We start from the raw sequence: 24,259 nt of genomic DNA, 5'->3' as shown, positions 1-24,259 counted from the left end.
AAGCCACCGCCACCCCCAGCGCGACGATACCTCCCCGCATCTTTGGACCGGACCGGACCGTACTGTACCCTGCCCCGAGCCCAGGAGGACCTGGAGCCATCGATACCCGCTTTCCTGCCATCAACCCCCGTGTGAGTCAGCCGTTGTCCCGTTTGTCTGTCGTCTGTCCGGGGTTAATATAAGAGTGTGTCTAAGTGCCTGTCTTTCTGTGATTATACCTCTAGCCCCTGTAATCTGACCTTTCCGTACGAATATAATCTCCTCCGGAGGTCTTGAGAATTGAAACATTGGTGTCGTATTGTGTTATTGTAATCCAGCCGGGTGTCTTCTTTTTCTTATTGAGCCAGCATCGCGCGACTAGTCAACGTTCGGGCACAATCGGGTAACTTGTGCAGACGTGGTCATACCATAAAACCGCTCGGTAAATAACATCCAAGCCACGTCTGTAACAATTGGTGTCGAGGAGTGAGATTCGAACCCGGGACTAAATTTATTAGGCCCAAATTGGTAACAAGTAGAATCGATTCGGAGCGCGTTTCCCGCGCGAAATTATAACGGCGAAATTTGAATTTGTTTTACGAAAATAAAATAAAAAACCGAATTTTGCAAGTCGCGCTATGGCGGATCAAGACGGCTGGGGTCCGGTAGGGGAGAGTGAAGCAGGGTCGGTCCAGGACCAAATTGAGACACGAGAGGAGAGCGAAACAGCGAGGGTAGCAAGCACGCAAAATGGCGCCTCGCTGGTCACCGCGCCGGCGACCGTGGCAGCGCCCCCGGTGGATTGGAACTTGTTTTTTATACAAATGAAGGCCCTTATGGCCCAGAATAATGAAGAAATGGCAAACAGAATGGGGAACCGGATGGATGCTCAGGGTGAGCGATTGGAGGGCCAAATGGGGTCCAATAGCGAGAAATTGAGGGAGGACATGGGGGCGCAGATCGGGGGGTTAGGGAGTAGAATAGAGGGATTAGACATGAAATTTGGGAAACTAGACGATAGATTAGGGGAAATACAGGATGGGTTAACGGGGGTAGAAAATAGAATGGCTGCCCAGGAGAATCAGATAGAGGGAGTGAAACATGGGTTAACGGGGGTAGAAAACAGAATGGCCGCTCAAGAGAATCAAATGGAAGGGATGCAAAAAGGGTTAGAGGGGTTAGAAAACAGTATGGAAGGCAAATTGAGGGACATGAGGGACCAAGCGGAAAGGGAAGTTAACCAAATGGGGCAGCAGATAGAGGGGGTCAGAATGGGGGTAGAAACCAAACTGGATGCTCACAGGGAGGAAATGGAGCAGATGAGGGTGGCATCTGGGCAGGAGATGCAAGTGATGGGAGAGGAGATCAGAAGAGGAGTGAGTGAGGAGGTCGGAGGAGTGCGCGAGGAGGTGAGGCACTGTGAGGAGCACATGGAAAAGGAGGTGAGAAAGGCGACTGTAAAGTTACAAGGGGGCATAGAGGACCTGACGCAAGAGGTGGAGCAGCTGACGGTGGGACAGACGGAGTTAGTGGAGCAGGTTCAAAGGAACACTGCGGTATTAGGAGGTTTAAAGGCGACACAGAAAGAACTCAAAGATGACTTGGTAGCGACGAAGAGGGAATGTCAGATGGTACGTGAGGGACTGACAACGAGGTTGGACGAGGTGATAGAGGTAATGGAGACGAAGGACCGGCAGGTGAGGACGCACATGGAAACGGTCAAGGTAGCCTTGGAGGACGAGCTTGAGGAGACATACCGGGGAATAAAAGAGGTGAGGCACAAATTAGAAGAAGTGGAAGAAGGGGTGAGCGAAATTAAGAAGCGACGGAGAGGGGATAACAAAGAGATAAAAGAGGAGATGAAAGAATTGGTCCAAAGTCTGTGTTTGGATCGTGATGTGCTCATTAACCGGATGAGGGATTCGCAGGTGATGGAGGAGAAGCGAAGAGGAAGAGGACCCGGTGTAAGTGGTGACCAATATGGTCGTGCGTATGATGCGCCAGGGGATTTAAGAAGCTTGGGGGTCGAGATAGACCCGGGTGTTCGTGAGAGGCCACTGGTGAAGTGTGCGACAGGTCTGGTGTGCGAAAAAGGAGGTGTGCAAGAAAGTCCGACTCTGGGGTGTGTGAGGAAAAAGTGCGTGCCAAGGAGTGAGTGTGTTAGCGAGAATGAGTCGGTCGTAGCGTGTGTGCGAGGGAGCACATGGAAGCGCGGTGTGGTGAGTGTTACAGAGGGTGTAACGGGAGAGTGTGCGCGAGAAAGGTGTGTGATGGACAGGTGCATGAGGAAAGAGTGCGCTGTCAGAAGTAAGGAAGAGTGTCCACCTGTGGTGAGTGTTACAGAGGGTGTAACGGGAGAGTGTGCGCGAGAAAGGTGTGTGACCGACAGGTGCATGAGGAAAGAGTGCGCTGTCAGAAGTAAGGAAGAGTGTCCACCTGTGGTGAGTGTTACAGAGGGTGTAACGGGAGAGTGTGCGCGAGAAAGGTGTGTGACGGACAGGTGCATGAGGAAAGAGTGCGCTGTCAAGAGTAAGGGTGAGTGCGCTGTCAGGAATGGAGGTGAAAGTAGTGAGAGTGACATGGAGCGTGAGTTAGTTGTGACAGGTGAGCGAGGATGTACACCTGGGATGGAAGGATGCACACCTGGAATGGTAGAGCGTGAGTGGGAATGCACGCTGGAATTGGTGGTGAGGCACGTGGTTGGGTGTGCGAATGAGGGCACACCTGTGATTGTCACAGAGGAGGTGACCGAGGAGGGGGTGCGAAGCGGTGTATTGGTGAGGTGTGCGACCAACGAATGTGTGCCAAAGTGTTCGGTGGTCAGGTGTGTGACCAAGGCTGTGAGTGGAATGGGTGTACCTGGGTGTGTAAGGAACGGTACAAGGAGAATGGGAACAGCTGCATGTATGAGCAAGGAACGGGCTGCGGGGTGTAAGCATGCAGGTGAAGCATCGACGTTACACGGGTTAAAGGTCAGGTCGACTTTTAGCCGAAGCGGGCCCTCGGTGCGTGCCGGGCTTCGCGTGCCGCGAGAACCAGCGGGGATCCGAGCCACGGCGGGTTCGAAAGAACCGCCGTGCGCGATCCACGCTGGGCCTCGCTTTGAACGGCCGCGTCCAGGCTCCACTAGGCGGAGCTGGCAGCCCGATAGAAAGGGTCGTCATGGCGACCACTTTTTGGTGAGACGTGCCGGCAGGTCGAGATCGGGGCATGGGATGGCTCCGTGCCGAGATGGTGCGTGGGATCTCGGCCCGGGTAAACCTCCTTCCCTGCACCGAATGCGGGATGTATCCAGCCGCTGGCACAGAACAACCCGCATTCATGGCTTGGCTTTACGAAGCCGGGCTTTGGACAGGGATTGGCGCACCGAGAGGTATTAGTGAGGAGACTGGGTGATGAGGATAGTGTTTTGGCCCCAAAATTAGAGAAAAACAAAATTTGATGATTGGCAAGGGATTGGCAGTAGTGATTGGCAGATGATGGGTAGTGATTGGCAAATTTTTGATTTGTTGAAATTTGATGTGCAAAATTGGTAGTGAGAGACCCCCGATGTGGTGGGATGGCATCCCTGCCACCCTTCCCATGGGGGCAAAGGAGCAATAGATTATGGGGTGTATGGCAGTGAAAACTAGCCCGGGTGGGTTAGGATATTGTGTGTAGGGATCTAGAAGATGACATTAGGTAACGTTAAGATTAGTTAGTGACTGATACCTGTAGTGGGGACGCAGGTAGATTAGTATGGATGATAATGACGAGGGAGCGCAATAGTTTAAAGGGACGACTGGGAAGCGCAAGTTTCAGAAGGGAGTAGTTAGCTGAGATGATGCCGTGTTTGTGAGAATTGAACAGGTGTGATTGCACAGGTGTGCAACTGGACAGGTGTGTGGAGCAGTGTATGAGTAGTGAGTGTGTGGATCAGCGCGAATGCGCTTGGGGAGAGAAGGGTGCAGGTGGCACCAGGTGTGAGAGCACAGGTGTGCAGGTACAGGTGTGTGGAGAGAGTTGGAGTGAGTGGTACGGAGTGGTGTGCATGGTGCGAAGGTGTGGATGGGGGAAGAGTGGACCCCTTTCACGAGTACCCGGGGCGGGTAGTGTAAGTGTTAGGTAGAGGGTGCAGGTAAATTGTGGTTGGATATTGGCATTTGTGGTGCGGTTGCAGAATGGTGTTGTGAATGGGTGCATTAGTGTTGTGGAAATGGCTGGGCGTGTAGCCTGTTAGTGTGTGTAGTTGGTTGGGCACTCCACCACTGTGAGGATGTCGGCCAGGTGAGGCCGCAGGTGGGCTCTGGGAGCCGGTAGTTGTGAGTGGGTGCCTGAGGATCCCGGGTGTGGATCGGGCAGCCCAGTGCCAGAGAGGGCACGGAGTGGGGAGAGAGCCAGAGGGCCTTCCCCTGGTAGTTAGGTTAGGGTAAGGAGCAGGTAAGCTCGGAGGCAACTGCAGTGGTGGAGGTGTGCAGGTGGGTAGACCCACTGGGAGAGGTACACGTCGCAGCCCAGAAATTGTACGAGGGCACCGGGAGATGAATCGGGGGAGTGAGACCCCAAATTGAAGAGCACCACAGTTTGGCCAATGGGAATTGGTTTTTAGAACCCATAGTGTAAGAGGGCCAATGGTTTGGCCGGAGAAAGACCCCGGGTAGTGTAAAGTTGTTAAAGTCATTTAGGAGATAGTTAGGATTGATGAACCTGTCGCACCATACGCAGCCACTTACCTGTGGTGATGATGATGACTCCACACCTGTGTTTTCTTTGTTTTGTGCAGGAAATGAGATTGCTGTGAGGATTTGTGAGACGCATCACGACGTGGATGAGACATTGGGGTGATTCCATCTCTCCCTCCTTAGGAGGGACTGATGATGAATTGGTGATGGCAAATTTTGATGTTGAGTTGAAAATGGCAAATTTTGATGAGAGTTGAAAATGGCAAATTTGATTGGTTAGGAGGGAGAGAAGACGAATTTGGTTTATGGGAGGAACGGGGAAGACAGTAGGGATGTTTGTTGATTTGTAAAGTAGATGTTTATGGGTAGTGTTGTGTTTTGTGGATGCAGTAAGGGGTAAGGGAGGGGCCATGTAGGTTACCTGGTGGGGGGGGGGGGCGTACGATAGGAACGTACCTGTCTCACCTGGTTCCCATGTGCCCCCAGTGTGCATCACCTTACATTGCGTGCACTTTTGCGCCCTTACCACCTTACTCACTTGTTTCTTCTTTTGTCTCCCACCTCCGAGGATCTGGCTTTGGGGTAGAGAGAGAGGAGAGAGAGGTGCTGGCTGCGCAGTTGTGGGCCTGCACTTTCGCTGTTCGCTGCCTGGATCGGTACACCATATGGACCGCAATGTTTGTGGCCACCCACAATGGACCGCAGTTCGTTTGCGGCCAAGCACCACCCGTTGATGGACCTATGGGTCAACGTGGCACCTATGCCATAAAGGTGAACCACTGTTAGTTAACACCAAGTGCACCACAAGAAGAGCAAGAGACACCTGCAGGGTTAGGGGTTGTCGAATTTATTTTTATTCCAATGAACAATGGTGACTGCACCGATTGGTGGTGGGGTGGTGCTTTTGATGCTGGGAAAGGGTGCTCTGCACGTTATTAAAGGCCGTCGGCCACAGAGCACTCGTGGGTTGGTGTATCGATGTTGGCAAGCGCGCTCTCTCTATGCATAACATCTGCATGTGTTCCTCCAAAAACAGGTCCTGGATCGTAGTGTAGATATCAGCGTAATCTTGTAAATAATGCTCCCTACCGGCTGTATGTTTAGTTTGAGGATTCTTTCCGGATTCGGTTATCCTGTGGGTGTGTTTCTGTGAGGAGAAGGGTGCAACGTCGCAGGGGGACATATTTACTCATTTGTGAATATCTGTAAAACTGTCGCACTCAGGGTAGAGTTAATAGTAGAGGGAACTACATTGCGTGCCACACTAAAGTAGGTAAAAATTTATCGGGTCGGGACGCCCCGAGGGTAGAGAAGGGTGCAATGTTGCGAATATGGAATTTGGCCTCCATATCCGCTTGTAAATATTCCCCTATTTTCTCCAATACTCCCCAACTTTCCCCAATCCCCCATTCCCTAGTCCCATTGCATGTAAACAACAATCAGTAGAGCCGACCTTCCCCTTATTCCCCCATTAAATGTCGTGCCCAGGTCCACCGCACCACACGTAGACAACTTTCGGACATCTTCCTAGCTATTCTTATTCTATGTCAGTTAAGGCCTCGTCTCCATTAATTATGACTCTTCGTTGCACCAGAATGTGATTATATGGCATCAGTAGTGAGTTTAGGACCTTTCCCATACCTCCTCCCATCTTCTTCCCCAAACAACAACTACAACAACAATTACAACTACAACTACAACTACAACAACAATTACAACTACAACTACGACTACAACAACAGAGGGGCGGGGAGTGTGCGTCCTCACACCGGCTCGGTTACCCGCCATGACCATGCGCTCCACGGCGTTACCCCGAAGGGGCTGGCTGTCAGCTCCTCGTCAGGGGCGGAGCCAGTAACCCCCCCACGCACCCAATGAGAAGCAACGTGCCGATTCCATCTGGGGCGGAGCTAACGAGCCGAGGGCATGTCACTCCCCGCCGGATATACGCGGCCCCGCGCCGGACGTGACGACAGATGCGCCTCAGCTTGGAGAGAGAAGCCACCGCCACCCCCAGCGCGACGATACCTCCCCGCATCTTTGGACCGGACCGGACCGTACTGTACCCTGCCCCGAGCCCAGGAGGACCTGGAGCCATCGATACCCGCTTTCCTGCCATCAACCCCCGTGTGAGTCAGCCGTTGTCCCGTTTGTCTGTCGTCTGTCCGGGGTTAATATAAGAGTGTGTCTAAGTGCCTGTCTTTCTGTGATTATACCTCTAGCCCCTGTAATCTGACCTTTCCGTACGAATATAATCTCCTCCGGAGGTCTTGAGAATTGAAACATTGGTGTCGTATTGTGTTATTGTAATCCAGCCGGGTGTCTTCTTTTTCTTATTGAGCCAGCATCGCGCGACTAGTCAACGTTCGGGCACAATCGGGTAACTTGTGCAGACGTGGTCATACCATAAAACCGCTCGGTAAATAACATCCAAGCCACGTCAGTAACAATATGTATATATATATGTATATGTATATATATATGTATATATATATGTATATATATATGTATATATATATATGTATATGTATATATGTATATATATATGTATATATATATGTATATATATATATGTATATGTATATATATATATGTATATGTATATATATATGTATATATATATGTATATATATACATGTATATATATATATGTATATGTATATATATATGTATATATATATGTATATATATACAGTATATATATATGTATATATATATGTATATATATACAGTATATATATATGTATATATATATATGTATATATATATATGTATATGTATATATATATGTATATATATATGTATATATATATATGTATATATATATATGTATATATATATATGTATATATATATATATGTATATATATATATATGTATATGTATATATATATATATGTATATATACAGACTTGGCATTTAATATGGAATATATATTTTTTCTTGACGGGTTTACTTTCTGAACTCGGTATATCAATCTTGTGAGTTTCTTTTACACTTCGGTGATTTCTTTGTTAAAAGAACCATGTCACTGATTGTCTGTCACAGCAAGAAGTCAATAACAGGATTATATCACAGGTGGCGTGACAAAATGTACGGACAGACCGTACATTTGACGATTGGCTTCACAATCGGGTATACAAGGGTTGTTGCGTTCTGTATTAGTGGAAAACAACTGCCGCACGTCTACAAAAGTTATTTCCGCTTCCCCTGGAGATGGTCCGTCAACTCGACAATGCTGTTTGTCATGGAGTGGTGGCTTTACGAAATTCCGGCATGAAACAGCGTTCTATTGCTCGGCAGTATGGCATCACTCAAGGTCAGGTGTCAAAGATCCTGAAACGAAATGCTCAGAGGGGTGTCCCTACTCCAATACCGAGGTCAGGATGTCCCCGCAGAACCACAAGGAGGGATGATCGCCAGCTGCACCGGTAAGTCCGCAATGGCCGTACCAAGTCAGCTAATCGGTTTAGGGCTGAATGGCAGCAACTGACAAATGTGCCTGTATCCAGAAGGCTAGTCAACCAACGACTGGTTCAAGCAGGCTATCGTGCCAGGCGTTCCCTGAGAAAGCCATGTCTGACCAGACAACACCGCCAGCGCCAATTGCAGTGGGCCAGAGAGCACCGTCAATGGCAGCCAGGACACTGGAATCACGTGATCATCAGTGACAAGTCTAGATTTCTGGTCTATCGTCAATATGGCCGCGTCCGAGTGCGCAAACAAGTGCATGAAGCCTACAACGAAGATTGTATAGTGCCAAGAGCAAGCTGGAGGTGGTGGGGTGACCGTTTGGGCTGCTTTTCATGCAGGGGGCAAAACGGACCTGGTTGTTCTGAATGGAAACCTGAACCAGTTGAAGCACAGGGGAATTCTGGAAGAAACATTGCTTCCATTTGTTCGTGCAGCCTTTCGAGGAAACTTTGTCTTTCAAGATGACAATGCACGGCCTCATCGTGCTCACAAGATCCACACTTTCTTGCTGACCGTGGTGTGGAGCATATTTAGTGGCCTGCCATGTCCCTGGATAGGAATCCGATAGAGAACTTGTGGGCAGAATTAACGCGTCAAATCGACAACTTGGACCAGCAGCCTACCACTGTGCATGAATTGCAGCAGGCTATTGACACTGCATGGCAAGCGATTCCTGTCCAAACCTTGGCAAATCTCGTGAACAGCATGCCTCGACGTGTACGTGCTCTCCTGAATGCTCGTGGGGGTTACACGAAGTACTGAACTGTAATTTTACTGTCCGTAATCCCAGTCGTAATTGAACTTTTGTTTTTGTTAAAAAAAAATTTTGGCTAATGTGCAAAATAAAGAGATACTTCTGGAAAACGCAAAGAAGTTTAACACAGTACTGTCCGTGAATTGAGTTCGATATCAGTTTACATCACTTTCAAGGATCAATTTATTTGCTTCGAAATGTCAAATGTGGTTTTTGTTTCTTTTAAAGGTCACATTAACAAAATCTAGATTAATTTCAACATAATTCCAATGAACTTTTGGTTCTAAGTCATCTTGAAAAGTAAGTTCACCCCCACAAAAAAAATATTCCATATTAAATGCCAAGTCTGAAGAGCCGGGCTCTTGCTTGAGACGGACGAAGTGACGGGCAAGACACAAACTCGTCCGAGAAGATGTTTATTGTAAAAACCAACTCGGGAACTCTGTAAAAGCCCGTTTATCGGGCTGCATATATATCACAACCAGAAAGCACAACCGAAACCGAAAGCCACGCCTCTCAGGCGAGGCGTGTTTTGGTGGTCACGTGACCGACAGGTGCAAAGGATCATAACCGCACACGCGGCACGCTTTGGTGGTCACGTGACCAGCCACCCCGGCGCCGAGGTTGTCCGCCGGTGACGTCACCGGCTGGAGCAAGGAGATTCTGCTGCTGGTCTCGCTTGGGGGACCCATGGGTCGCTACACACGCCCCCCCAGAATGGACTTGATCCAGGAAGGTCAACCTGAGGGGGGTCCAGATGACCCGACCGAAACGACCCCTGGGCAGTCGCGGGGGGGGGGGGGGGGGGTCTGGTGTGGTGGCGGGTGGTCGGGGGGGGTGCAGGCAGGGGGGGGGTCTGGTGTGGTGGCGGCTGGTCGGACGGGGGGTGCAGGCAGGGGGGCGGCCGAGGGGCAGGGCAAGTCCTCGGGGGAGGCTGCCGAGGTGCCTCGCGGGCCTCCCGAGGTTGCAGTTCGCGGGTGCAGTGCCGAGAAGGCTCGAGCAGTGCACGCGAAAAGCGGGTGAGCCAACCGAGGGGCTGGTCAAGGCCTCGGGGGAGGCTGCCGAGGTTCCTCGCGGGCCTCCCGAGGATGCGGGGCTGGTCAAGGCCTCGGGGGATGCAGTGGACGGGGGGCGGCCGAGGGGCCGGGCAAGTCCTCGGGGGAGGCTGCTGAGGTTCCTCGCGGGCCTCCCGAGGATGCAGGGTCGGAGAAGTAGTTGCGGTTGTAGTTGTAGGTGCGCGAGGGTGACGAAGCGGCCATGCCGCGAACGTCAGTGTGCGCGAAGGTGACGAAGCAGCCGTTCCGCCAACGTCAGTGTGCGCGAAGGTGACGAAGCAGCCGTGCCTTCGGAGGGTCTTGGAATAGGTTCGCCCCTCCGGTCATAGAGGAGGAGCCGAGCGCGGTGCGCGAACCTCATAGTCATGTCCGTCGTCGTTACCCAAACTCCGGCATTTCGAAACCGCGGTCGAAACTGCGCCCGAAGCCGTGCGGGAGAAGCCGGCGTCACCAGCCTAGGTGGCTTCCCTGGCTAGGGCGTGCTTGCCGTGTCCGTTCGCAGCCCCCGCATCCGTGCGGGGGCAGTCGGGGTTGCATGATCAGATCACGTCGGGGTCACCAGTGAAGAGCCGGGCTCTTGCTTGAGACGGACGAAGTGACGGGCAAGACACAAACTCGTCCGAGAAGATGTTTATTGTAAAAACCAACTCGGGAACTCTGTAAAAGCCCGTTTATCGGGCTGCATATATATCACAACCAGAAAGCACAACTGAAACCGAGAGCCACGCCTCTCAGGCGAGGCGTGTTTCGGTGGTCACGTGACCGACAGGTGCAAAGGATCATAACCGCACGTGCGGCACGCTTTGGTGGTCACGTGACCAGCCACCCCGGCGCCGAGGTTGTCCGCCGTGACGTCACCGGCTGGAGCAAGGAGATTCTGGTGCTGGTCTCGCTTGGGGGACCCATGGGTCGCTACAAGTCTGTATATATATATATATATATATATATATATATATATATATATATATATATATATATATATATATATATATATATATATATATACATATATATATATATATATATATATATATAATTTTAAAATATATATATTTTATACATATACATATATATATATATATATATATATATATATATATATATATATATATATATATATATATATCTATATATATATATCTATCTATCTATATATCTATCTATATCTATCTATATAATTATAAAATTGAAATCTTGCGTGTTTGTATGTAACATTCGATCGGTCCGGGGGCGTGGCTTACCCCTTTGAGAGAGTAGTAATATCCACCATTTTATTAACTCGCATAGCTTTGAGGCGTTTTGTAGGCCCGTGGTGTCTTGCTCTCTCTCTCTCAGTTTTATTTCAAATCAAATTCGATATATCATTTCGTTTTTCACAGTCGCTAACATAGTTTTAGACTCGGTTGAAAAAAAACGGGAAGAAAATCCGATGAAAGTTTCCGTTTATAGAACGAAATGAATTCTGAAAGGCTTGTATCTTCAAGGCCATTGAGTCTGTCTCACGCCTTTATCTTCAATCTAAGTCGCCATCTGATTTCATTTTTATCGATGGTTTTAGACTCGGTAAAAGAAATAATTGAGAACATTCACGCACACACGGGAAATTGCAGATATATTTTAAAAATCGCGCCACGTTGATATACGAAAATACACCGCCTAAAATAACAGGCATACAGTATATATCTTCGTTATTTCATTCAACATTATTACCCGGAAGTAAAATATGTTTCAGGAAATTACCGAGAGATATTTCTTCGATTTTTTTTATTACTTATATGCGCATACACTTTAAATAGGTTTATTTGAAATCTTTAATTTTCACAATGTAATTTATTTGTCATTTGATAATCGGCAAAACGATAGCACAAACACAATACTATTTGCAGGAAGAATGTCGTATCAACCCTCCGACGGCGCTACGGACGCGGACAACGAATCGCACCTCACGTCTATGGACGTGAATAGCAACATCCGCACGAATCAGTCATCAATGATTTTCATTGACGCGCCTGGAGGCACAGGGAAGACGTTTCTTATTAACCTGATTCTCTCTAAAGTGAGAGCGAGTGGAGAAGTTGCCCCTTGCGGTGGCCTCGTCTGGCATAGTTGCTACCCTCATGCCTGGTGGAAGAACAGCGCACTCAAGGTTCCAAATCCCTCTGACACCGAGGGAAGATGGCGTATGCAACATCGATAAAAATTCCACTATCGCAGACCTCTTTCGAAGTACAAAACCCATCGTGTGGGATGAGTGTCCTATGATCAGGAGAGAGAGTTTCGAGGCTGTGGATCGCACGTTGCGTGATGTATGTGACAAAGACGAGCCTTTTGGAGGGATCTTGACGATATGCTGTGGTGATTTCCGTCAACGTGATCGGAGATAAGGGCCGAAATCACGTGTCACAGGTAAGTGATTTAGAACGCTGGACAGCAGGTGAGCTTATTTGGCTGGCCCAAATAATCTCCCTGATGATGTCCAGCGTTCGCTTTAGTTCTATTCTCATATCTATTCAAACTGACATTGACCCAGCGGGTCATGGGTCGTCTAGGGGTAGCATCATCATCATCATCATTGGCTGAGGGGTCACATCATTGGCTGAGGGGTCACATCATTGGCTGCGGGGTGGCATCATTGCTGAGGGGTCTTCTCCTCACTGCTCATTACTAAAAACTGCTCTTCTATGTGAGGATTGATAAATAAAGCAATTAGAACCAGTAAATTTAGTTTTATATGGCATTTTGCCTCTCTATTAGTATTAGAAAGTGTGAGAAAATTATATATCTTCACCATAGGTTGACCTTTGACCCCCACTGTAACCATGGTAACCCCTTAATTATATATAATAACATTGACCCAACGGGTCATGGGTCGTCTAGTATATATATATATATAATTATATATATATATATATATATATATATATATATATATATATATATATATATATATAATTATATATTGCAAAGGATAGCACACTGAGCAGTAAAATAATTTAAATTCTTTATTAATAGCTTATTAAATATATCTAAAGGTGGTTATTTATATTAATAGCCTGACGTTTTGAGACCAAACTAGTTCTCTTCCTCAGAGGTGTTGAGTGTAGTGGTGAAACCGTTAAGTTCCATTGGGGACGGTTCCTGTCATGAATTGGTCCAAGTCCTTGCCAATCACAGGGCTTCCCTGCATTCAAATGTCGTTTTTGTTGATGTTGTAATTGATTCATAGTGCTTTGTATGTGGTATGTAAGTCGGTGTCGGTGTGTGTGTGTGTGTGTGTGTGTGTTTTACTGTGTGTGTGTGTGTATGTGTGTGTGTTACTATGTGTGTGTGTGTGTTACTATGTGTGTGTGTTACTATGTGTGTGTGTGTGTGTTACTATGTGTGTGTGTGTGTTACTATGTGTGTGTGTGTGTTACTATGTGTGTGTGTTACTATGTGTGTGTGTGTGTGTGTTACTATGTGTGTGTGTGTGTTACTATGTGTGTGTTACTATGTGTGTGTGTGTGTATGTGTGTTACTATGTGTGTGTGTTACTATGTGCGTGTGTGTTACTGTGTGTGTGTGTTTGTTACTGTATGTGTGTGTGTGTTTGTTACTGTGTGTGTGTGTGTGTTAATGTGTTTGTTACTGTGTGTGTGTGTGTTAATGTGTTTGTTACTGTGTGTTTGTGTGTGTGTTTCTTACTGTGTGTGTGACTGAAACTGAACGATACTGAACGATACTGAACGATACTGAACGATACTGAACGATACTGAACGATACTGAACGAAACTGAACGAAACTGAACGAAACTGAACGAAACTGACTAACTGAACGAACTGAACGAAACTGAACGAAACTGAACGAAACTGAACGAAACTGAACGAAACTGAACGAAACTGTCAGCTGAAGGAGCAAAATAATGTCATTGTCTTACACGAATGGTTAATTAAATTGCAAAAGCATAGCCTGGTACTTCGTAAGCAGTTTGTGAGTGTAACTTCGATGGGATAGGGTGTCACTCCACTGCATCAGCGTCCACTGTACCTGCGATCTATTTTTAAATTCCCTTTAGATGATGGACCCAGATTGTGTATATAATATTCCTGTCAGGAAGCGATTCATTGTTACCCGGCAACGCCGGGTACTTTTGCTGGTATGTATCTGTTGCGCTTTCAGCTGTTTATGTATGTTCTTTGGTTTAATTATTGGGAAATTTTAGTTTCCTTCCAAGGAACGTCAACGCAGGAGGATGCCATCGGCCCTTCAAGCCGGCGCAACAGTTGCAAATCTATGGTTGTTTGTCCGTGCTCTATTTAAAAAAAAGTATATGTATATATATATATATATATATATATATATATATATATATATATATATATATATATATATATATATATATATATATATATATATATATATATATATTTTGTATGCATGTTTTTAAATCTTTGTTAAATACACTAACACCTCAAACCTTTTTTTTCTTTTGCAGGTGTGTATTTGCAAGGTAAGGAAAGTTTATTTTCATTCCCAACATTGTGTTTGTAGATGAAGTTAAATGTGAAAATGCATAAATACAGTTAACATATTTACAAAGTAATGGTCTTACTGGGATTTTCATGTTACTTTTAAGAAAAATCATTCATAATACTAATTAATAAGAACAATAACAATCTTCTCTCTGTTCTCCTACATAGGTGATGGGAAGCTAAGGTTGAGGTGTATTATAAACAGCTAGAAATAGTATGCTTTTTAAAATTGTGCTTAAGTTAAACTATCTCCTTTGAATTGATTACCTCCGCCACCAAAGGTGGATGGATGGAGGTTATGTTTTCACCCCAGTCTGTCTGTTTGTCTGTCTGTTTGTTACTTGCCGGAAAAGATTCCAGCAAGTATGTTGATCGGTTGGTTTGTCTGTCTGTCTGTTTGTCTGTCTGTGCGCAGTACTACGTCTACACCGTTGCACGTAGAATGGCCAAACTTTACACACATATTTGTCTTGCCCTGGAATAGACCGTGCCCAATTTTTAACTCTCTCGGCCTAAGGCCTCCATTATGACGTCATAATTCGACAAGTACAAAACTTCATCCAATCAAGATGTAATTTATTGAGCGACATGATGGCATAAACTGGTGGAGAAAAAATAATAATGGATGACCGGTCATCAGTCACGTGGTTCGGCCGCCATCTTGGAAAAACCGAAAAAAATTGCACCTCTATCTCCGAAAGTGCTGAATATAAAAAATTGAGACATGGCTCATTGTAAAGAACTCTCCATGCGGAATAAAATATGTTAATGATGATGTCATTGGTGCCTCCATTATGACGTCATAATTCGACAAGTACAAAACTTCATCCGATCAAGATGAAATTTCTTGAGCATCATCAAGGAATAAATTAGTTTAGAAAACAAATAATGATGACGTCATCGGTCACGTGGTTCGGCCGCCATATTTGTCCAAAATGGCAGATAAAAAAGTACATTCTGGCAAGTCCTCGGTCTCTGACCGATTTTTCATTTGTCTGTTTGTCTGTGAACAAGATATCTCAAAAAGGTGTGAACGGATTCGGACGAAATTTTACAGAGAGGTAACGTATGTGACAAGGACGAAATTAGTAGATTTTGGTGAAGATCCTTATCCGATCCAGCTACTAGAATTATTTCAGTGATTCTTCACGATTGGGGGATAGGGCCAAAAATGATACATAGCAGGATAACTAAAAAAGTTATGGATGGATTTAGACCAAATTTGGCAGGGATGTAGTGTATATGACAAGGACAAAATGCTTAAATTTTGGTGAAGATCCGGATCAGGATCCGGCTACTATAATTTTTTAAGTGAATCTTCACCATTGAGAGATCGGGCCAAAAGCAATATATAATATATTTGAAAAAGTTATGGACGAGTTATGACTAAACGTGGGGGATTAATTCGTTAAGTGAACATACCTCCTACGTCAACCAAGCATACCTTCATCCTACATACCTCCAAGTAGAGAGCATACCTCCTCCAGGCTGAACAGTTTACGTGTTGTGTCCCACTGATCGGCCGGATTTGGATTCAGACCTGAATCAAAATCTGATCGGCTTGTTCTTGTCGCCTAACCAACTCGTCCACCAAGTTTATTCATAACTCGTCCATAACTTTTTAAAATATCCTGCTATGTATCACTTTTCGCCCGATCTCTCAATGGTGAAGAATCACTTAGAAATTAAATAATTCTCGTATCCGAATCCACATTCAGATATTCACCAAAATCGAAGCGATTCGTCCTTGTCACACACACAAACTCTCCACCAAGTTTCATCCAAATCCATCCATAACTTTTGAGATATCGTGCTATGTATCGGTTTTAGGCCTATCACTCGATTGTGAAGAATCACTTGAAAATTAAATAACTCTCATATCCGAATCCGAATCCAGATCTTCACCAAAATCGAACTATTTCGTCCTTGTGACATACGCTACATCTCTGCCAAATTTCGTCCAAATCCGTCCACAACTTTTTGACATATTTTGTTCACAAACAAACAAACATACGGACAAACAGACAGGGGTGAAAACATAACCTCCACCCACCTCCGGTGGCGGAGGTAACAATCGTTGCCAATGCATAGAAACTAAATTGTTCTCATTATGTACCAAATAATTTATTTGGCTGTAATATTTCCATTAAATTTTGTCTTTGCAGTATCAAGAAAATAAGACTTTGGAAATAAAGGTGGGTTTTGAACATTACAATAATTTATGCCTATTCTTTTGTGGTGGCGTTACATCCATTTGTACATCCATTTGTGTTTCTGAATAATGTAAGTCCGAAATAATGTCCTTTCTTCTCCATGTACTTTTGAGGATGAAGAGCTGAGCTCGTGTATGAAACAAGTGAAAGACATGTGCAAAATACATTGTCACGATCAAGGTCCTCTGCTGATACTAAAGGTCGGTTGCTCCTCGTGGTGCTTCAACAAACCTCCTTTTGGATCCACTTTATGTCGAAAATGGAGGGAAATACATGGGAAATGGAGAGAGGGCGAACAGGGAATGAGATTGGGAGCAGAGGAAATAATGGAGACTCCAAAAGCAGAAACTGCAAATGGAGATTTGGTATGAGAACAAGGGCTCACAAGAGAAGGGGATGTGAATGAAGGATGGAAGTGAGGAAGGATAAAAACAATTCTGCCTTTCTTGCATAGGTAATATGTAAATGACCCTTTGGAATTGGACATCTGCACCTTGTCCCCCAGCTTCATTTCCTCCATCACACTTTTTCAATTTTGCTTTGGATTCCACCTTCTCTTGGGCGAGCCGAGGCTAGTCCGCTCACTGGATTTGCGAGTGCGGAGGGTGACTGTGACACCCTGCCAGGACCAAAAACGACACCTGGCAAAAGGCAGATAAGCTCTCGTAGGGAGCCAACGGCCATCCAGTAAGGAGATGGTGTCTCCAAAAAACACCCATCCGGTTTGGACCAGTTCAAGTCATACCAAAGACTTTAAAAATGGTACGTGCTGTTGAAAAGGATAGAGCACGGACAATCCCCATCGGTTGGCATCCATGGGGAGGAGGAAATGCCTCTTGAGGAAATGCCCCGCTGAGTGCGGTGAGAAAAGCGACGCCATTGTCATGGCGTCGCTGGTACCCAGAGCATCCCGGGAAGTGACAGCAGTGACGGCACTTCCTCCAGGCTCAGTGGATGTACTAAGTGTTGGTCTCGTCAGTATGTGCTTGTGTGCGTGCATGTGCCAGCTCTATTACGAGCCTTAGACCAAGTATTTAAAAAAAAAAAAAATTGTGACAAAGCTAACATCAGTGCTGTCTTTGACTTTCCCCTTCCTTGCAGAATGTAACAAGAAAATTGAGACTGAAGAAGGTGACAGTAAGCCGACAATTTGAGAAAGACTGCAATCAAAACAAGGTCAGTTGATTGTCCTCGGTGGTTGAGTGGAAAATTAGACCTTACTCATTTCTTTCCAAACCAGGAGGCACCTCTATACAGTGGCCTGCAAAAGTATTCACCCCCTACCTATAATGCCACATTTAGATGAATTACAAATTATGTAGAAATAGTTTTCCCAAATGAACTTTTTTTTATTTTATAATTGACAAGATCAAATTAAACACTTTTAGAGTTGAAGGAGGTTACCTGCCAGGAATACCTGCAAAAAACATGTACAAATCAAAATTCACTGGTTGCAAATGTATTCAGCCCCTTAGGTCAGTACTTGGAAGCACCTTTTGCAGCGATGACTGTCACAAGTCTTTTTGGGTCGGTGTCTACCAGCTTAACACAGTGAGATGGTGAAATCATTGCCCATTCTTCATGTCAAAATTGCTGTAATCTTCAAGTCTCGCCATAAATGTTCAATTGGGTTCAAGTCCGGACTTTGCCTGGGCCGCTCAACAACATTTATTTTCTTCTTATTCGTCCACTCCAGTGTGGCTTTAGCTTTGTGCTTCGGATCATTGTCCGGCTGAAATGTGAATCTCCGACCCAGTTTCAGATTCATGGCTGACTCGAGCAGGTTTTCATTAATGATTTTCCTGTACTTTGCACCGTACATTGTCCCTTCTATCCTGAAGAGCTTGCCACTCCCTGCTGATGAAAAGCAGCCCCATAACATGATGCTGACACCAGCATGCTTGACAGTAAGGATTGTGTTGATTTGGTGATGTGCAGTGTTAGGCTTGCACCAGTTTTTTTCAGTAATGGCTCCTTTCTTGCCACCTGTCCATCGAGGCCAGCTTTGTGAAGGGAATGGGATATTGGGATATTGTTGATTGATGAACACTGACTCCCATCTCGGACATAGAGCCTTTAAGATCTTTCAAAGGCATTGTTGCATTTCCACTGACATCCCAAAACAGTTTCCTGCTTGCCCGGCTGCTGAGTTTGGATGGGTGACCTGATCTGGGTAGAGTCTGGGTGGTGTGACACGTCTTCCACTTCTTAATGATGGATTTTCCAGAACACAAAGTGATAATGACTTTGAAACCTTTTTATTACTCTCTCCTGAACGGTGCTTCTTCATCACTTTATGTCTGGCTTCTTTGAAAAGATCCTTGGTCTTCAAGGTTGCCTTGTTGGTTGACCAAGTGAGTTGCACCCTAAAACTCCTTCGTGGGTGATGTTAATTTTTAAGTTAAACCACTGATTACATAAAGGTGAAACCTATTACACTTATTTTTGTAATCTTTCAAATAAATAATTTACTCCTGAAGTAATTTAGGGTTAATTAGGCAAAGGGTTCGAATACTTAAGGAACTGAGAATCATTTGATTTTCTCTGTCAATCGAACTTATTCACATTTTATATGCATTTTTTTTAGCCTTATCACTTTGGAGTAGTTTGTGAAGACTATATATATATATATATAACTGTGAGAAACAGTAGAAACTCCACAGTACGAGCAGGGCGTCTCATTTGCATTAAATAAATAATCGGGAGATTAAATCAGACGCGGGCGTAGCTTCAGGACGGTCGATCTTTAATTTTCGACAAGCTTTCGACCAACAAAGGTCTTCTTCTTAGTCGTCCCCAAGTTAATTAATGGCCTCATGGCCTCATGGCACTTCCTCATGGCACTTCCGCAACAATATCATCCTTCATTTCCCTCATATTGTTATTCAATTGCTCGTTCATTTGCATCATATATTTCATTAAGACCTGGCTGTCCATGGGGGCCGTCCCTCCGGCAGGGGAAGTTCCACTACTACCCTCTACCCCCACTACTTTCGACTCACTCCCAATGCTATCCCCATCTTCCATCCTCCTTTCCTCCATATTACCGACTTCCGACAGCCGCTTTGATGAAAGTCGTTTCTTGCGCGTATTTTATGTCAGAATCGAATTTAAATTTTCTGAAGACGCGATATCGCGCTTCGTATGCCCAATCGACTATATAATTTATCGCCTCAGACTAACAAATTTTGCGTTCAAATGGCGGGCGCGATGTACGCCCGACCGTGTCGATGTCTCGCCGCGGACCAAAAAAAATTTGTCCGACGGGCCCAGATCCTCACTCTTGACACCAGTTGTCGCGCGGACCCTTTTGGTTAATACTAGGGCTCACGGATAGACCAGAACGGATTTAATTGAGGCGATGACCAACACGGATTTTGCTATGAAACGCAGGGAGGAAGAAGTGAAGAGGAAGACGTGGGAGCGCGTAGCTGTGGAAGGCGAACGAACTCAACCGGACACAAGATTTGTGGGGAATGGAAAATAATACAACGGTTTATTGTAACAAAGGGTAGGGACAGGAAAACGCTAAACAAATCAAAGCCCTAAATTGGGATCCCACACACCAGACTTCAAATACGCCACACAGGAAGATGAATAACCAAAAGAAAAACGTTCATTATGTAATGTAAATGTAATGTAGTGTGCAGTCTTATCTGTCAGTAGTCTTGCAGTGTAACACGGCCCCGCTCAGCCCTGCTCGCGTGCCACCAGGCCCCGCTCCAAGCCTCTCACCGCTCACGAGGTCCGTGCACCAAGCACCACGCGTCCAACGCACCAACAGCACCACGCGTCCAACGCAGGCCAGCGAGCTCCACACGAGGTCGATCTCCAACACGAGCACGAACTCAGAACCAAGAAGAACGGCAAAAAGGGGAGAGGGCGCAAGTGCGACTGCATGCTATGAGCCAAGGCCAAGTGCCAAGCACTGCTCCAAGCCAAGCCCAAGTTCGCTCTCCCTCCGAGCCAAGCCCAAGTTCGCTCTCCCTCCGAGCCAAGCCCAAGTTCGCTCTCCCTCCGAGCCAAGCCCAAGTTCGCTCTCCCTCCGAGCCAAGCCCAAGTTCGCTCTCCCTCCGAGCCAAGCCCAAGTTCGCTCTCCCTCCGAGCCAAGCCCAAGTTCGCTCTCCCTCCGAGCCAAGCCCAAGTTCGCTCTCCCTCCGAGCCAAGCACGTCCTTTGTATATCCTTGCTGCGGTGACGTCAGCCTTGGTGCGCCACCCAATCAGTGCCCTCCACCGACTCGTTGGCTGGAGGTTCGCGCCTACCGCCCCAACCCATCACTCGTTCCCTGTAGCGTGGTCATAGCGCGTGCTATTCGAGGTGGTTAGGCCTGCCAGAGGTGTAGGTGGCGCCGGCCATCTTCGGCGGTGTCCTGGCCTGGTTTCCTTGCCTGTTCCTTCCGAAGTCACTGTCGGGGAAGGGAATTATTTAATGTTGCGCTAGGGACCTAACTAAGTGTCTACAGGTGTGCATTGCCATAAGGGACAAAGGTTTGATGACCAGGTTGGACACACAGGGGCGTTATTCTTAATCCCTAACTACTTAACACACGAACATCCTGGTATGTTCACAAGTATGCATCGTAACCCGACAAATCGCCTAAACAGAACTTATTACAAGGTAGATTCCCTATCGCGACAGTCGAATACCTACCTATACAGATCTACCTGGCTCTAGATATTGCTTTACCCCCAGTCATAACTATATATATATATATATATATATATATATATATATATATATATATATATATATATATATATATATATATATATACACATACTCAAAGGCAAAAGTTATTGTGACACACAAACAACAAACAGAATCAGTGTTAAACTTTTACTGCCACGAATGAAATGTTATTACATGGAAAGACAAATGTTTCAAGGTATGGTAACGGTCAACAGACCATGAGAACAGCGCACCTGGCATCTGCAAATGAGCCACAACACAAGAGGGTGTTCACAAGCAAGTTCACACGGTCAGTAGCGAGTGTGTCCACCTTATGCATTGATGCAGGCCTGGCACCTTCGCCTCATTGAGGCGACTAAACGTCGATGAAAGTCCTGGGGAAGATCATTCCATATCCGAGGAAAGATTTGGCGGAGTTCCTGCAGCGTTGTTGGAGGATTCGGATGACGTCGTAAACGTCGCTCCATTTCATCCCAGAAGTGTTCAATGGGTGACAAATCAGGGGATCTTGCGGGCCAGGGTAACACATTAACATTGTTCTGGTTAAGATACTGCTGTACAACTCGAGCAACGTGTGGTCTGCTCCACTGGAGACGTCGACGTCGATGATCTGGCGTCAGAATTGGCCGACGGGCTGGGCGTCTTGCACGGATGCCGTAGACGTGTGCCAGGTGTGGTACGGGCCTCTGTTGCCAGGTGTGGTACGGGCTGTAAGGGTTGCTGGCTGGAACCTGTGTCGGAGGTGCGTGGTTCGAATCCATCGGTCTTGACGTGGGGTCGTTACTGGTGGGCGGCCACTACGGGGATGGTCTATAACTTGAATGTATTGCTGAAAACGTCGCCATAAGTGCCAAATTGTGTTTCTATGGACGTTGAATCGACGAGCAACGTCACGCTGCGAGGTACCAGACTGAAGCATACCTATAGCTCTCCATCTGTCATTTTCCCGAGGTATGGCATGTCGAACTTGTTCCAGAACGATGAATAGAGGTGTTTTTCTGACTTCTGCACTTCTTAAGACTGCATTGAGTGGAAATGATAAGCATTTGGTTGTCTGGCCTTTTAAAGTGAACATTGCTGGCCATTTTTCTCGAATATGTCATGCTTCTTGCAAATTTCGTGCAATTCGAACAACAACTGCTTGGTTGCGTTTCTTCGACCATTTTAGCACATTCTTTCTCTGGTTCAAATCCAAAAATTCATTCACAAGATTAACAATTAAAAAATTCCATGTCACAATAACTTTTGCCACTGAGTATATATATATATATATATATATATATATATATATATATAATATATATATATATATATATATAATATATATATATATATATATATATATATAATATATATATATATATATATATGTATATATATATATATATATTGTAACGAATTTGAGAAGTGTAACGAATTTGAGAAAATGTAAAGAATGTGAGAATTATGGTTTTGTTGTGTGTACATGGCACCCTCCGTAATGTAAAGAAAGGTCGAAGCTCGTCCTCTTAGTTAATTCCATAAACCTACACACAGGGCACCATATATCCTTTTAAATAGTTAGTCCCTTATTTTATGTAGGTTAAGGATGTGTTTCCCAATAGTTTGACTCTTCATTGCACCGAAGTAAATAAGAGTAGGTCCCTCCGACGCCCCATGGCATCTTCCAAGTGCCAGGTTTGCCAGGTTTGCTGCAATTGACTTCTTTAGCCACTTTGCTGCATTTCATCCACTGTTTGCTGCATTTGACTCCATTACACACGAGGTAACCAACGGAGAAGAAAGGCGTGTCTCCAGCTCGTCATCGGGGGGGGGGGGGGGGGGGGGGAGGGAGGAGTCAGCCAAGCATGAGGAACAAGGCGTGGCTTTGCCAACGCGTCATCAAGAGGGGCGGGATCGGTAGCCCTCGCGACCAATCAAGGCCGAGGCGAGCTGACCGAGGGGCGTTTACAACGCACGCGGGTAAGAAACCCAAAAGCATGTTATAAAAGGACATGCGCGGGTTTCTATAGAGCTGGCTTTTTGGAGGAGATTGAGAGAGAGGTGCGGCAGATGCGCGATCCAGCTAAAGCAGCCAAGAGAGAATGAGACGTGAGGGGGTGCTGATACTGCAGCAATACGCCGAGACCCTCTAGGCCCTATTGCCGGTTGTGGAGACGCGGAGCTGCCAGCTGCTGTTTGCTTCGAGCACGGCACGTGGACCTCGACGGTGTGGAATTGCCCGGACCTTCCTGCCCTGCCATCGGCTTGGACCTTCTCCTCCCTCCAGTGATTCTTGCCATCATTTCCCCCGTGTAAGTGTGCCCGTTTGTCCGTCTTTCATGTTGTCTTGGGGTTTATAAGTAAGACTGCCATATATATATAAGCTAATCATTGCACTATGTCTCCTGCTCCTTCCATTGCCTTGTAAATCATATTCCATTTCTTTTCTGCTTTAGTTGTGTGTAAATAGTAATAAATCTTGTTATTCCCTACTTTGTCTTTACTTCTTCATGCTCTTTCGGTCGCTTTAGAGGCTTCCATATTGAGTGTACGTGGCGCGATTCGGCCAACGTTCAGGATCGGGTTTAGTGAAGGCTAATGACTCGAACTTCGGGTTGCTAAAAACCGCTCGGCAACTAACTAGACCATCCAAACCGGGGTTTGAGCGGTACTTGTCTCCCTAGTCTGCGGAGGGACGGATAAAGGTATTCGGGATAGACCCTGGACCCATAACCCTGATCCGTTCCATCCCGTGGGATAGCGTTACAAGTACCAGGACCAGGGAGACGGCCAGCTTAACAGGACAAGGGGCTAATCACCCCTTGCTAATGGGAGAGCCGTCCCCCGCATCCGTAACAATTGGTGTCTGGGAGTGAGATTCGAGGCCCGAACCAAATTTTTAAACATCTTAAAAAAAAAAAAAGAAGAATTGGTCAAAAA

General features: G+C 46.0%; 1 protein-coding gene across 1 annotated transcript in view; it reads left to right on the top strand.

The window, feature by feature from the left end:
* Positions 1-16,602: 16,602 nt before the first annotated feature.
* LOC144892224 (uncharacterized) overlaps positions 16,603-24,259 on the top strand; it is a 38,575-nt gene continuing 30,918 nt past the window's right edge. Inside the window, exons 1-3 of the mRNA XM_078777743.1 lie at positions 16,603-16,628; positions 16,760-16,846; positions 17,748-17,822. Coding sequence (XP_078633869.1) covers positions 16,781-16,846; positions 17,748-17,822 — 141 coding nt within the window. The 5' untranslated portion in view covers positions 16,603-16,628; positions 16,760-16,780. The remainder of the gene's footprint in view (positions 16,629-16,759; positions 16,847-17,747; positions 17,823-24,259) is intronic.

Source organism: Myxine glutinosa, chromosome 5, assembly GCF_964187855.1.
Source record: "Myxine glutinosa chromosome 5, kmMyxGlut1.1, whole genome shotgun sequence".
Taxonomy (NCBI): Eukaryota; Metazoa; Chordata; class Myxini; order Myxiniformes; family Myxinidae; genus Myxine; species Myxine glutinosa.
The sequence above is the reverse complement of the archived record's forward strand: the minus strand, read 5'-3'. Positions and strand labels throughout refer to the sequence as shown.